This window comes from Vidua macroura, chromosome 15 (assembly GCF_024509145.1).
Source record: "Vidua macroura isolate BioBank_ID:100142 chromosome 15, ASM2450914v1, whole genome shotgun sequence".
In the NCBI taxonomy this organism is placed as follows: Eukaryota; Metazoa; Chordata; class Aves; order Passeriformes; family Viduidae; genus Vidua; species Vidua macroura.
Window position 1 is genome coordinate 11920018 of NC_071585.1, and position 16172 is coordinate 11936189.

The 16172-nt window shown below is 36.6% G+C and overlaps 1 protein-coding gene across 1 annotated transcript in view; it reads right to left on the reverse strand.

Annotated features, from left to right (window-relative positions):
- Positions 1-3302, reverse strand: part of ADAMTS2 (ADAM metallopeptidase with thrombospondin type 1 motif 2) — a 222915-nt gene extending 219613 nt beyond the window's left edge. The window contains exons 1-2 of the mRNA XM_053990728.1: positions 3163-3302; positions 1360-1413 (exon numbers count right to left, since the gene is read on the reverse strand). Of these exons, the coding sequence (XP_053846703.1) occupies positions 1360-1387 (28 nt within the window). The 5' untranslated portion in view covers positions 1388-1413; positions 3163-3302. The remainder of the gene's footprint in view (positions 1-1359; positions 1414-3162) is intronic.
- Positions 3303-16172: the final 12870 nt, after the last annotated feature.

Here is a 16172-nt window from a genome sequence, read left to right on the forward strand (position 1 = left end):
TCTTTTATATCTTTTATGTCTTTTGCTCTTCACTTCTCTGGAAAGAGAAGAAAGCGTGATTGGTGTTCAGGTTATCAATTACTTAATAATTGTCACGTTTCTACTCTGATAATTAAAGTGTGGAAACATCTCTTCTTACAAAAGTCAGTCTCTACTTGGATCATTTTTCCACAATAACAGCGAGGTTTGCGTATACACATTTACTGTAATAATGTCAAAGTTCAGTCATACGCAGACTTTATTAGATTTTGTTTTATTCTTTCCCTTGAATTATTCATTGAATATCTATAATTTCCAAAGAATAATTTCATAAAGTGCTGCAGCAATAAAGCTTTCCATATATAGCACACCAATGTGAATGGTATTTATGATGTACTCAAAGGAAAATCAGCCTGTTACATTAATCATGTAAAACTATTGAAAAATTATATTTAATCATTTCTATTTCAAAATAAAACCTGCTCAGAGTTTTAAAACCTGTGAGAAACCCAGAATTAAATTTCATACAACATTGCCTCCAAGAGTATATATAATTATTCAATACTTCCAGGTTTGTCTGGTGTTCAGTGATCTCTCATCTCATTTTCTCTGAATTGTGAGTTGTATTTAATCTTTTTTATTTAGTATTTTTTGCTTAGAATGTTCCAGCTTTAATGAGAAGAAACAGCAAGATAGATCAAGCCCTGTCCTTTGGTCAAGACTCAACAGGGAGAGGTCTCCTTGCTCCAGCCCAGCTCTGACTCAGGGCACCAGGCACAGCTTCCAGCACCTTCTCTGCTCATCCCAGGCCCTGTGGCTGAAGAACCACCTCCAGCACTTGTGCTGGCAGCCCAGGGCAGGACACAGCATGTTTTACAGAGTAGCACAAATTTCCTGGGGGTGACAGTCCGTTCAGCAACAGGATGAAGGAAGCAAAATGTGGCCCACTAGAGATTATCACTAGAAATGTGGTGACACTGGGATTTTAGGTAGCTTTAGTAAGATTTTGAATGCCACCTAGTTAGAAGATGAATTTTCCCTACGTTTCACTTCTGAGAGCACTGAACCACGCTGTAATTCAATTTGATCTGTCTGACAATTAAACTTTCCAGGCTTTACTATACTCTGCCTGTACAAAGTCAAGAGAAAGTCAAGTCTGAGGACAAAACCTGCTCTTCATTAGGCCAAAAAACAGAGGTTCTGCCTTGTGTTCCTGGCAGGCTCATGTGCACTGTAAGCCAAATCATGCTGACATCTTTCAGATGTTTGAAAAGCTAAATAGGGTGTACCAAGATGCTGAGTATGTGGCATATGAAATCAAATAAAAAATGAGTGTGCATGATTTCTAATGAACCAGAATATATTGTCATAGAGCTTTACCTTTGTCAGAACTGCAGGAAAATTCCATAAAGTCAATTCTTCAAAAGCTGGTATCTATAAATAAACAACCATGTACTTAATTAGAAAATAAATCTATGGAAACATAATAAAGCCTTTATGAACTCTAAAAAGCAAAATGTGTGTGTATAGAATATATAAGCCTATATATATAGCTGAAATGTTTCAGAATTTTATGGTCCCTACAAAGAAAGCAAAGAATAAACAATTGGTATAATATTAACAACCTCAGCTTTCAGCTTTGAACATTAATAACTTATTTGAAATTTCTCAGCCTCCTGTATATGAGCCACCCTGTAGTGCTTCAGCTGATTCTGATTCTCTTTGTGCAGAAACCTTTTAGCTAATCATTTTCATCTCTGTGTGTCAATAAATCTTGCATCTCTAGGGCAATGACTTTTACTCAGCAAATGTTAAGCAGAAATAAAACCGCCCAGAACAGTCTAAGCATAAGAATTTCAATAAGAATTTAGCAATATATTGATCCACTTCTCCCCCTTCTGACTTTTTATTACTATGTCACTTTCAGCTCCTGAATTCAATAAGATAAAAAGCTCAAATATCATGTGACTTATGGATTTTAGCCAATCCTGCTAAAATTATTTTAAATGGCTTCTTCACCAACAGTAAACTCAAAAAATGGTCAATAATTTGTTCTTGAAGGGAGTAGTGGATAGTCACAGACTACAAGAGAGTGACTTTGTCTAGAAACAGAGTAAAAGGTAGAAATTAGAAAATTTAAAAATTAATATATGCTATAGCAGAAAAACAATGAATACAATGAAAAGTCATGTTTATATGGATTTCTAAATGCAACATATTTTTATATGCCCTACATTTCCTCTTTCTTGGAAGCCAATTTAATAAGTACCTACATTTTGCCTTGTTTCTTAAATAAAGTAAAATTAAGTTGTAGTAACTCCAATGTAATTATTTATAAGGATCCTAAAAGCCACTTGGATGTGTCAAACTGCACTTCCTGCACACCAGATGAACACGTACTATTTCCTTTCCCTTAGTATTTATCAATGAGAACCAAAAAATAATCAATAGTCACCAAAAAAAAAATTATTGAAAATCATTGCCTTAGGAACACAAATTCATAGAAGTCAGCCCCCCTAGCTTTTTTTTTTTCTTTTTTCTATTTCCCAACATTATTAAAATAAGTCACATTATCCAATACAGGAATCATTAAGAAAATAATTCTTTTATAAAAAGAAAATATAAAATAATTTTCATCTAGGTAAGCTTGTGAAGTTTGGGCTTCAGGACACATCCACGTCACTGAAGGGCTGCTCCTGACAATGTAACAGAAACACTGGGCACAGCAGTTTTCAGCAGGTTTTGCAGAAAGATTTGCCCAGACAGCAACTGATAACCTATAAATCCAAGTAAGATCTAACACAATCAGTGTGACTGACTATTCTCTGTCAAAAGAGCCACAGAATAATGTCACAGAGATAGTGAGTTCTGGGATAAGATCTCTTTTCTTTCAGCTTTTAAGCAGACCCACCAGAGTGAGGTCATGGTCTGAAATTTACACCTCAACATGTTTTTCCTGAAAACATTGAAAAAATGGCTATGAAAATAAAGGGATTTGGCCTTTAAATGGAGTATGCAATCCAAAATGTAGGAAAACATAAATAATGCAAAGCAAAAGGTAAAATTGGCAAGATTGTTACTAAACTTCAGAAGTAAAACTTACAGTGTTCATAGTGTCCTGTATGTTTTGTGACAATGGTATCACTCTGTTTCCCAAAGGACAGAGGACACACAGTTACTTACCTGAAGTTTCCCAGAACACACCAGAATGAAGTTCTACACAGCAAAGCAGCCATGGGAAAATTGATATTGGACTATCACAGATCATTTTTGTCAGCAGTGTGTCAGTTTAAACAAAGCTGCATTAAGAATTGTTTTGGAAAGTGCATTGATTCATATCCTGAGATGAAAACAAAATGTGGAATTCAGAACATCCCACAGACTGAAAACTACAAGTTTGTATCAGCTCCATTCTAAAAAATGGATAAAAATGGATAAAAAAGGATAAAAAATGCCAGCTGAACACTGACTGAAACTTGCTTACAACATTGTGATTAACACAGGCTTCAGTAATACAAAGTAAGCAGGGCTTGTGTGCTGCAGCCAACTAAAAGGTTTCCAACCCAACTTCATAATGGTAAATTATCTCATCCTCTCCAAGCATCACTTTCAGCATCCAAGTGTTGATCCCACTTGTCCTCACACATAACATTCCCACAGAATGCATAGCAACAGGGGCATTACATAAATATTCAGAAAGGTTCCCTGGTGCATTTACTTTTTCAGCACATCACAGAAACCTGTATATTAGTTCATTGATCTTGGCAGATATCTTGTCCAGAAAATACCAGGAATGGTTTTTACTTATTCAAAGCAGAAATGAGAAAACAGGCTTAGAGTTGCTTTTCCTGTGTTTGACTATGAACACAACCATATTTTCCAACTTCTTTGACATGAGATTTCAACTTTGCTTTTCATAACAGTGGAAATGTCAGGAAGAAACATATATATATATATACTGATATCCCAATAATGTTTTATAATACAGGTAATATGGTGCCAATTAAATTACAAGAGAAGTATGAGAGAAGATTTAATGTGGCCCTCTCAAATAAAACTCACCTCAGGCTTCTGAGCATCTGAAATATTTTTCAAGATCACACTGCAAATTCATAAACTTAACCATAATAAAAATCCAAATAATCTGAAGTTTGATGCAGAGTCTTTCACAGATTGCTCCCATAACATTCTCACATAACAAAGGGAAATTATGTAATTAGTCGTGACAATGGACTTCTTAAAAATGCAAATTTAGCTGCCGTGTCAGTGCACTTTATTAGCTGCAGTTCAGATGCACGAGCTACAAAGTCTGCTTGTTCATGCAATGTAGGTGTCTCTTCTGAGATTGGGAAAAAGAACAATCTAATTAGAAATAATCCTGCCAAGAACAAATATCAAAGAAGAAAATCTAGAAGAAAAAATCCAATTTTTCACTTGCCAGAAGAGTCTATGATGTGGGCTGTGGTCTTATCTCAAGTGAAGATGCATTAGGCCTTTCCACAAATATTTGGTTACTACATCTTTTAAAAATATTGTGATATTGTCTAAATATAATGGGACCTGCACAAAACCTGCTGATTCTTATAAAACCTACACAGGACAGAGTGTCAATGCACAGAATTTATTTAACACTAAGTAAACTGAGTTGCAGAGAAGAAACAAGCTTTGCTTTATGTAATGTTGTTGCCTGAACTCTAACTCGTGTAATGGGATACAAAATGCTTTTTATGAGGTTCTAGTCCCTCCAGTTATTTGCTAATAATGACTTAACAGCAAAGTTTGAAAGTAAACCCAATTTTTAGGCAAGCCAGAATCCTGGGTCTTTGGAGATTATCACTGGAGATCAAAGTCAGTAACAAATATCCAGAACTGAGCAGAGAATGTCAGGGTTGTTTTCTTAGTTCACAGAAGCTTCTGAGTTTTATATGGTCTCCCTGCTAATTAAGATTCAATAGAACAGTTAGATGTGATCTTTGGTGTCTTCTACACCTGAATAATATTTTCTGACATTTAAGTCAAGCTAAATCTGAGTGTTTTAGTGACAGTAATGAACTGTATACTCAGAACTATATTAAAAATTTTAAAAAACGAGCCCAGGTTGGGTTTCTTAAGTTTCGTTTGCAAATGTGGAGGTAGCAGCACACTGAGGTCTTTTTAAGCTAATCCCATGAGTTGTTACAATATTTCAAGATTAAGATAAAAATTGAGTGTATCTCTGTAAAGAAAAATGTAAAACCTTGTGAAATTTGTTTTTTATTTCATATTGTACAATGTAGTGTTTCTACAAGTAGTACCAAAAAAAATGCCCTGTTTAAGACTGAAATATCTCGGAATTTTGCAACAGAAATTCAGTCCAGCAAAAATTGTTCTTATTTCATAATACTTTCTATTATGATCATTTAAAAAAAAATAAAATAGCATCAGGTTCTTTCTTTTATGCTTTACAATTCAATGTAGTAGTCAGAAACAACTCAGAAAAAGAGGTGTGTGAAAGATTCTCAGATTCTGAAAAGGAGACCACTGTTTTTAAACTCTTATTTTAGACTTATACTATAAAACAACACAAAAAGTCACAGGTAAAAGAATGTGAAAATTAAAAGCAAGCCATAATATCTCTCACATCATAGTATAAGTTTGTCCAGCAAAAATATAAGCCATTAAATTTCAAACTCAGGAATAACAACTTACTCAGCAAAACTATAGGGCTCCCTGCCAGCTCTTGAGTCATCACAGAGTGTTGGTGCCACATGTTTCTCACAGCAGCTGAATTTTCACCAGACTCTGCAGTATAGCAGGTAGGAAACTGTCACAGTCAAAGTCAAGTATGTGCAGACAGAGATATGGAAATCAGACTGGTCTAACTATGACCAGAACTGGTCACTAACAAGTCAAAGCAGTAGAAGGAGAACTAATTAAAAAAAAAAAAAATGGGGACATGGCATTTCCTGAGATGCCTAATTTTTTTGTGTTGGCAAGGCACAAATTCTGACTATTTTATTCCTAAGCAAGATCACTCAAATAAAAAAAATTAGGCATAAGCTAAAGAAAAGTAAATTGTTAATTCCACCTATAGAACAGATTTCTCAGACTGCAGCAGATACCAAAAATGTCATTGCAGCTTGCATGATTCACAAATATTGGATTTTTGTATTGGTGGTCTTCTAAAAAGAGAAAAAAAAATTAACATTCCAAACTAATATTTGACTTTTTTTAATACATATTGTAACATTTTAAAAGTTTTTTAACTGCAAGAAGGAGAGACTCACTAGAAAATAAAAAGGATTACACCTAGATTTTCAATTTAATAACAGAAGTTCCTGCCCTGTAACTGAAGTGAGATATAATTTCCCATGGAGAGAATAGGTCCCTCTTCAATTATATGTTTTCATCCTTGCACAGTCTCTGCCACTCACTTGACTTTTAGTGAGATCATTCAACTCCCCAACTAAGCAGAAAAAAACTGAGGGTTTGGGAGCAGGGGGGAGCAGTGTTTGTTCTGGTTGGTTGGAGTTTTTGTGGTGGGTTTTTTTTTGGGGTTTTTTTTTTTTTTTTTGGAGGGTTGTAGTTTTCTGCTCATTTAGTCAGATTTAGCTGAATTAGCTCATGGTAAGTGTCAGATGAGTTCCTGAGCCAAGGGAAGAAGATGAAGGAAGGAATATGCTGATGACAAACAAGCAGAAAAAAGAAGTAGGAAGTGATGTTCTGGAGGTTGTGAGCTCCTGCTCTGGCTCCGACATAATGCAAGACTTAATACCAATGATGAACATCTATTAACCTGTGCAGGAAGATATCTGAGAATTTTTTTTTTTTTCTTACTATTTGTTATAAGCCCCAGTTCAATCTCTTCTTCCTATGGTCCCTAAGGACAATGCATGTTACATTTGATTTGTCCTGAAATATAAAGGTTTTCTGGAATTTTAAATTAAAGTAACAATAAGCCTCACAACTGTTATCATGAAGAAGGCCCCTAACCTGAGGAAATATCTCAAAGCAAATTCTTACCAGCTTCCTGTGGCTTCTGTCCTTTTCATAAGTATAAATTAAAGCTACTTTACAGAAATTTGGATCTCATGTCAATTATTCACAGCAGAGATTGGAACTTTGATTAGCAAGATCTCAAATCACTTGGTTGTTTTGTTTTTTTTTTTTCTTTCTCTACAAGCAGGGATCATATCTTTAATTAATGCCAGTGAAGTTCCACTTCATAAAGCAATATAAATTTTGGTTAAGACAGCAATGTGATCATGACACCATCACCTCTGCCCACTTAGGGAACATAAAGGAGGAAGAGAAATAAAAAAGGCAGAATTGAAGATTAAGTTTCAAAGTTCAGATCAAGGCACTACCTCCGAACTATCACAAAACTAGGTTTAATAAATTTCAGAGATAGTTCAGGCACAATGCAAATATTTCCCTTTGGACTCTGTGCTCAGTGCGTCTCAGAGCTGCTCTAGAAGAAAAGTTTTACATAATGAGTTGTCATGGTTCAACCCCAGCTGGCAACTAAGCACCATGGAGCTGCTCACTCACTTCCCTACCAGTGGGAAATCAAACAACTGACTGTTCTGATTCTGATCTAAAACTGAAATTTAAAAGAGATTTAGCTAATTAGGAATCTCTACAGAATGTCACAGTCAAATGAAAAGAGATCTCTATCAGAAATTATTTTGAAAAAGTTAGCTTGCACCTAGATCCATAGTTGTATTATTTTTGTATCTGCATTAACCAGAGGCTAGCCTGAAAAAAGCTGGATTTATGATAAAATAGTGGCCATGACTATATCAGGAATCAAACTGATATCTTTAATTGGGTTTTATAAAATATGAGCACAATGGTAAGAAATCATAAGTCAGTCACAGAAGGGAAAAAATAGAATTTTCTCTTTTATCCTACAGTCTTAAATTAGTTCAAAATCTTCTCTCACATTCTGTTTATTCAGGACAAAATTTTGCTCTTTCCTTCCCTCCATCTTTCTTATTCTGGGATCCGTCATATCTACATAATTTCTCGAGCAGTTATGGATTTTGCAGCTCAGTCTCTACAAATAACAGAAATACTTTACTTTCAAAGACACATAATAAGCTGAAGTTGGAAACCTGTGGCAAATTTAGTTGGTTTTGGTTAATGAAAATTTATAGCTTTCACTGTGAAACATTTTCTCTACAACCAGACATAAAAGTAACTTTAACTGGAAGCACTCCAATTCAGCAGCAGCACTTTACAATATTTTTTTTAAAACAGTAGCTTTAAATATATATCTACTTACCCAAACCACATTAGCTCTGGTTGTGTCAGGCATGATGCATGCATTTAGTAATACAGTGAGAAGTCCCTGCTCCAGACAGCCTCCAGCCTACACAGAGAAAATTAAGGAAGAGAGTGACCATTCTGTAGAAAGAACACTAAGGCAAAGTTTAGAATCATAAACAATGTGTCACAACATAAATAAACTACCCAGGACCTGGGAATAGAACAAATATCTAAGTTTCCCTGCAGTGTCTCAGCCATTAAGCTTCTCCTCATGAGTAAAAAGCAGCATCACTTAATAGTAAACTGTGAAGTTTTCTAATCAAGCACTTTTTCTCATACATATAAACATAACATTTTCTTCAAAAATCAAAACCAACTATTTTCTGACGCCATGCAACTCCTCCATTGACTTTTCAGTTTGCAACTAAAATACAACAAATGGGACTGCCTTTAAATCCCATTTACTCATCTTCTTCCACAGTGTCTCCAGATTTTCTCCTTTACCTGAAAGTGGCAGTGGATTTTTAAGAAACAAAGCACCAATAGTACCACTGAGGTCCTGGGAGGGGATGCCTGACTGGCAAAAATCATCATAATTGGAACTTTTGGAGATGCACCTGAAAAGTCAGCCTGTTGTGAGAGTTCCAAAACAGCAGTGGCTACCCACCAATATAATACAGTGGAAGAAAAAATCTTTTCCTTCTGTATTTACAGACTGCATATGGTGGCCCTGACACAGGTAAAGACCAAAGCAGGGCTTCAGGATTATGTGACAGAGCCTTGGGTGGCCTCACCCCCAACCATTATAAAGCATTGACTCAGGGGAATCAATACCAACATTTCCTGGCAGTACTGGATACTGCACTGGGAGCTTATGAATTCTGACAAGATCACAGCCTGAAGTGATAATTGGCAGAGAATGATGGGATTTTTTATTGCTCTTATTGTACTTAAAAACCAAACATGTTTGGTTTATGTTTATTAGAAAAATAACAAAACTCTTCGACTTAAGCCTTTATACTACATTTGAGCTTCACATTTTTCCTTCCTCACTTCAGTCAATAGAGCCATTTTCACATGAGGGTTTGGGGTTTTTTTTGCTTTTTAAAAGAGGTCCTGAAAATTTTGCTACAGTTACTAATACTAACACCATTTCTATTTCTAATACTAATAGTTACTAATACAAAAACTAACACCATTTCTATTTCTAATACTAATAGTTACTAATACTAAAACAATTTCCAACAGCAGTCAGGGCAATGTGTAAAATCTTCTGAAATTGTTAGACCAAAGAGGAAAAGGAAAGATGGCAAGACACTGTATCTTAACAGTGGGATGCCAATTACCACTCTGTTAACAAAACACAGCTATCTACCACAGGTGTCTTTGCCTCCCCACTTGCACAAAGTGGCAATTCAATTAGAGGTCTCTTTCTTTCACATTGCTGGAAATTTTAAACAAGTTCCACCTAAAAAGATTAACGATCTCAATTTTATTTCATTGAAGCCATCATTACACTTCTTTATTGCCACCCAAGTTATTATAAATTATGGCTCTTTCACAATTCTGTGGCTTTCATCTTTGTGTGCTTTTAAGGTTCACCCCTAAGAAGGAGGTCTGCTGTAGAAAAAGGAATTCTCTTGATTATGTGAGATAGTTTAAAGAGATCTGTATTATATCAGGTGAGGTGTCAACAGAAATTAGCCATGGTATGCATTTCTAACAATGCCACCTGTAGCACACTAAATGCATTTGGCATTATTAGACCCTTCTTTTTTTCTTTTCCTAGCTGAAAATTCTGTCATGATTCCTTGGTTGCTCTGTTTCTCAGTATTTGAGGAAGTTACATCTGCCTATATGACAATATCATCAGCATTCAAGGTGAATGCGTGACTCAGGAACAGTATAAACTGAGGATCTAAATAGAAAAAAATTAAAGAATAATAATTTGGCAGGTTCTGGGGAGGTTGTGCTGGTGCATGTACAAGCCTTCAGTCTATACCCACATCCTGTTTTCTCTACATTCTCTTTATCTAAAGATGGTTCCTTCAGATACAAGCCCTAATCACAAAGTCTCTGATCCATTGGTTACTTGAAGCTTTTAGGATTTACCAAAGCAATGATTCCTCTTTCTATTTCTGGTTCTTTTTTTTTCCTATGTTGGTATGATGCCAGGAGTCCCTATGATTGAGAAAAGATGGAAAATGGATATTTAAGATAAAACACTCCAGTAGTAACTCTGTCATCCATTTTGCTAATCTGCTATGTGGAGCCTCTGCCATGTGAAGAACTCAGGACAGGCAGAAAATTGGGGGTTGAACAGGACATCCATATAGGAAGTGATTCTTCCAATACACAATTTGGAAAATATGAGCATTCTCAGTGCATTAAGTCAGCAGAACAATTATTCACTTTTGTTGTATTAGTTTTCTGCCAACTCAGTGCACTGAAATGGCTCAGCAAGCCAGTGGCCAAGGGAGCTGAGGATAGGGTTTGGCCAGAGGGAGGAGGTGACAAGAAGGCAGATGGCCTTGGGGTGCTACAGAGCCCCAGCCTGCATTTCCTGCTGCTTTCACCTGCCACTGGCTTGTCAGGAGCTCAGATGGGGAGCAGGGCTATGTAAGGAAATGGGAACACACACACAGCAGGAAAAGGAGAACAGCAGCACTCCAGTGGCCCTTTAAACTAGTTTAAACCACTAGGCTAGAGCCCTGTGTTTTTCAGTTCTGTTTCCAAAGGTGACATGCTTACATATGATTAATTCCCTCAGATGGATCAGTGAAAATATTTCAAAGGATTTCTGGTCAGAGATCACTAAGCAATCTCACTGTTAACATCTAACCTACCCACTCAAGCTTCCATCAAGCATGGAAAGGCCTGACAAGAAATTAGCCAAACCTGTAATGTGAGGGGAGCTGATAACAGAGACATGGTGAAGCTGAGCTGCACACCTGCATTAACCAAAAGCTCACGTTTCCCTTTGATTCTGTCAATAATTAAGGTGCTTTTGTACATCTGTAAAACAGTTTTTTCCCTTTTCACCCTATAAAAGTTCCTATTGAATCAAAGAGTCTGGGAGTTATCCTTAGTGTGATGTACCAAATTTAAGTTACAAATCTGCAAGGAAAAGCACTCTGAGAAAGGAAAGGAAAGAAGATATTGTTTCTATTTAAAACAAAGAAAAATCTAGCTAAAGATTTATTGACTTCACTTTTGGTTTAAGCTCTCTAAGTATTTTACTAATTAGTATGCAGTGTCACTCATAGAGAAATCAGAAAATGAGAAAATCAAAGGCAGCAGAAAACCAGGATTTGCATTTCTCACACTACTTGTTGCAATTTTTCCAACTTTTTGTGTCCTGCACCTTACAAAGTGGACTCACTCATAAGACCTCATTCTTCGTGGAGAAACCTGAGCTAGTTGGTGCCACACTGCGCCCTCAAGTGCACGAGTGCAGTGTCACCAGAACTGCATGCAAGCACCTAAATGTTCCTTAGTTTATGGATAATGGATTCAATGTTCATGAACTTCCAAAATTTGTTTTTGAAACAGATGATTAAAATAACTAACAGTGGTTTTGTAAAGCATAAAGGTATTTTCCTAAACTTGTCTAGGGAGTATATAATGTATTTCATTGGTTGATATAATAACTAACAACATTTTCTTCTGCAATTTGCATAATTTCTGTTACACTAATAGAACAATATAAGCCCATTTCTTCAGCTAATTAAGTCACATATAAGTATTCTCATGTGCGTAAGTTAAAAACTGCTTTAAGTAGCAAAAATATCAGCACATTTCAAAAATACTGCATTCATATCTTACTAGGATTCAGCCTGTAATCATATTTATAATTCCTTTGACCCTATGACCCTCAGTCAAGTCAATTTACAGCACTTTTATCAAACCTTCCAAATTGTACTTGATACAAAACTGTCTGCATTAAATAGTAGGAAGAATGAAGGGAAGGGAAGGGAAGGGAAGGGAAGGGAAGGGAAGGGAAGGGAAGGGAAGGGAAGGGAAGGGAAGGGAAGGGAAGGGAAGGGAAGGGAAGGGAAGGGAAGGGAAGGGAAGGGAAGGGAAGGGAAGGGAAGGGAAGGGAAGGGAAGGGAAGGGAAGGGAAGGGAAGGGAAGGGAAGGGAAGGGAAGGGAAGGGAAGGGAAGGGAAGGGAAGGGAAGGGAAGGGAAGGGAAGGGAAGGGAAGGGAAGGGAAGGGAAAGGAAGGGAAAGGAAGGGAAAGGAAGGGAAAGGAAGGGAAAGGAAGGGAAAGGAAGGGAAAGGAAGGGAAAGGGAAGGAAACTGTAACCCAAAATCACACAGGTCCTGAGGTCTAGAAATTAAGGTATTCAAACAGATGTGCTCTGATTTCTAAGTTAGTCAGTAGACCAGACCAAATGATACCATTTATCCAAACAATCCTACTCATAAAGTCCTTGGAACATTATGTAACAACTTGTAACAGAAGAACATCTATTGTAAAATACTAATAATTTCATATACCCACATGAAACTCTAGGACTGGTAAATGACCCTGATTCATGAACAGGGTCCATGATTCCATTAGAGAGCATTCCTGGACACTCAGCAGTCAGCATCCAGCAGTCCCAAATTGAAGCTCCTGTAAAAGGAGCCAAGGAGCTCCTCCTTTCCACCCGAGGTCTTTGTTAGCACAGCCACTGTCACAGAGCAGCTTCAGGGGTGGCTCAGATGAGCATCTCAGCTTGGTTCTTTTCTTGGGAGCTCTCCGGTAGTTTCTCAGGATGTGGCGTTTGCTGGGCGTTAGAGGCTGCTCTTGAATAAAGTGGTGCCATAGTGTCACCTGCTGGGAAGTTCTGCCCCTGCCTCTTTTTATAGAGACAACAAATGTTCAATAACTAAACAAAAATCAGTGTATGTTTTCTACCTTCTTTCTGATACTCCACATTCTAGTCCACTACACTCCTATTGAAAGATATTTTTTCTAAAAACAAGGCAATAGTTCAGAGTAGAACAATAAATATCCTGGACTTTTCTTCAGACTGCCATTCAATATGTATCTGGTGAATGTTTGGTTTTAACTGATTTAAACTTTACTGAGTGAGCTGCTCTTCTTTTGATTCCATGCCAACATCTCAATGCAAGTTTCTCTTCCATATTTTACTGTCTTTTCCTTTATTTACTACAATGACACACATTTCCAGCTATAAATATTTCCATGTCCTCTTAGGGATGCTAATGATTTTAGAAAGAAGTTTCAAACAGCTGATTCTGTCATTGCCAATGAGTTTGTGCAAGGATGGCAATAACTGGTGCAGAGGGCTCAGGGAGCATAAAATTGTGGCTTTGAAATTAAAAAAAAAAAGTTATTTCACTCAATACAGGTGAAATTACACAACTGGAAGTTTGGTTTTCTTCAAACCCCTTTTTGATTAGAAGTGATAGGAAAGTATCTTAACTAATTAGCTGCATTAGAGGTAGAACAGCAGCTAAAACTTTTGTCTCTAATTACTTAATCACTGTTATAAGGGAGGAATTCATTCATGGACATGGAAATTGTTGAGGGTTTGGGGTTTTTTTTTGATGATGTCCCAAAGGAAACGTTATCATTTCCTAATGCCATTTTTCCTCAAGTGGCACTCACTCACCCCAGTAGCCAGAGGGAAGAATGTTTCAGTGGTTTGAGGAATGGGGAGAGAGAGAAGAGTACAAGGAACATTTTACTGCTCTTTGACGCTGCTGCAGTCACTGGGAGGTGACTCTGGATGGCTGCACTGTGTCCCTGCACAGCTTCTTATCCTGCTCACACAAAGTGGTGGCTCAGGACTTGTGGATGCAGCTCTACTCAGCAACCACTGAATTCTCAACAAACACTGTGACTTGTATTGCTCTGTAAAACTTCTATAATGTGCTGTCAAACACATGACACACCATTTGAGGGGTTTTATGTTATTCCCAACTACAGCTACTCTTGGTATTTATTCCCAACAGCCAGTTTTGACAAAAGGTCAAAAACTCAACTGGATCATTTGTAATATAATCTGTTTTGCTGACTGAAAAAGTTACAGGAATGCAAAGTATAAATAACAGCTAATCACAAAAGTTTACCCTTTAGCACACAGTGGTATTTTGCTGTTTTAAAATATTTACAGTGTGTGACTAATTCGAAATGTTAAATGGCAAAAAAAAGTTCCTTAAAACATTACCCCCCAAAAAACCAATAAATCTAAGATAAACAGGAATTAGCCAAAGAAACTGTCTTGCTAAGTATCATTGAATAAAAATTTCGTTTCTCCTATTCTAAAATTAATTCTCTTTCATTATGCTAGCCAGACGTTTGTATTAAATTTCCTGTACAATTTCCTGATTAAAATAGGAATTCTTCCAGAATAATCTTTTTCTATACTTTGAATTCATTATTTTTGAAGTATTTAAAAAGTGAGTTTTTATCCTGTCACATAAGAAGACAGAGAAGAGGGGGTCAGTAAAACCAAACAAGGCTATGTAAGATCTGCATGAAAAAAGAACAGAACTTTACTTATTTCAGCTTCATAATGGTATTTTTTCCTTAGAAACACCGTGATTTCTAGGGTTAGGAAAAGCAAAAAGTAGTAAGTGGGTCACTTAGTCCCCTAAATTTTCAATGAGCCCGAACCATTTTAAGTACTTTTGTGATTACACAGAACTGACATTTATGGCAGACCAAAACTAGCCACAAAAATGGGCTTTCAAAAGAAAATATTGTTCATCTTCACAAAAGTAGCAAGAGCTGGATCAGTGGTCTGCAAAAAGAAGAGTGGTGAAATACCATCATCTCCAGAAGACCAAAACAAGCCTGATCTCCAAGCTAAAAGTAATCAAAGTTATTCATGCATAGTGCCCCTCCCTGAAAAATCAGTGAACTGAAACCAAAGTTACATCACTTTTGGTTTTGAGTTTTTTCATTTTTCATTTAATGTGCTTAAAGCTGTATTCTGTATTAACTTCACTCCCCTTGGTTGCCACAAATTACTCCTTAGGAAATTGTACTTTGTAAACAAAACAAATCTCTTTAACTTAGGGCTCCCTTACAATGTCACAAGACTTCTTGCTTGCTTTAAAATAAAAAGTGTGAGGACAGAGGGCATTTAAAGCAATCAGTGACTGATTAAGTAATTTTGACCAAACAGTAGTAAGTGAAACAATTAAATCATGTGTAGCAAAAGTTTGAGCACATTTATTATGCACAGTATAACTTTTCCTCATCAGACACTTGAAATAAAATTGTCAAATGTTTCTTTAATAGTAACATAAGAAAAGATGATCACAACTATGTGATAGCTTCACTTCGTATTTTTACAAAATAACTCGTTGTAAGGCTGTAAAGAGGAGTCTGAGGCATCGTTATCTTAAGGGAGTAACATAATGAGGTAAAGAGGAGCCTTGATTAACTCTTACGTTCTCAGTCACAAAACTTTTATGCCCTATTCTTCAGATGCATTAGGGAAAAAAATATTATTTTAATGCTTAGAATTCTGCTTCTAGTCAAGACTACCTTCTCCACCCTGACTCTAATATGGGGCAGTTAATGGAAGGCAGAAAATCACTTCCAAGTCTCACTCCTGTCAAGAGGTATATTCATATATTCAATGGCAAGACAGCAACCTACAGAGCTGAGCTATTTCCTTACGAACAGCCCAATACTGCTGGAGACCACAAGATGGAGCAGAACTTAACTCCAGCAGCCTTCAGCAAAAGTAGCTTAAAGCCTATACTTAGCTCATCTGAATCATGGGTGAATAAGAGGCTGCTGATCGCTGAATTGGCAACAAAAATACAAGAGCTTCCGTGTGCTTTGTGCAAAACAAGTTCTTAAATTTTCAGTGTCTAAGAAGCCAAGAAGACAGACTCGATCATAAAGTAGCTTATATTAAGAAAAAAATACATATATAGACCTCAAGATTTATATTGCTGCAAGACTAAAGAAA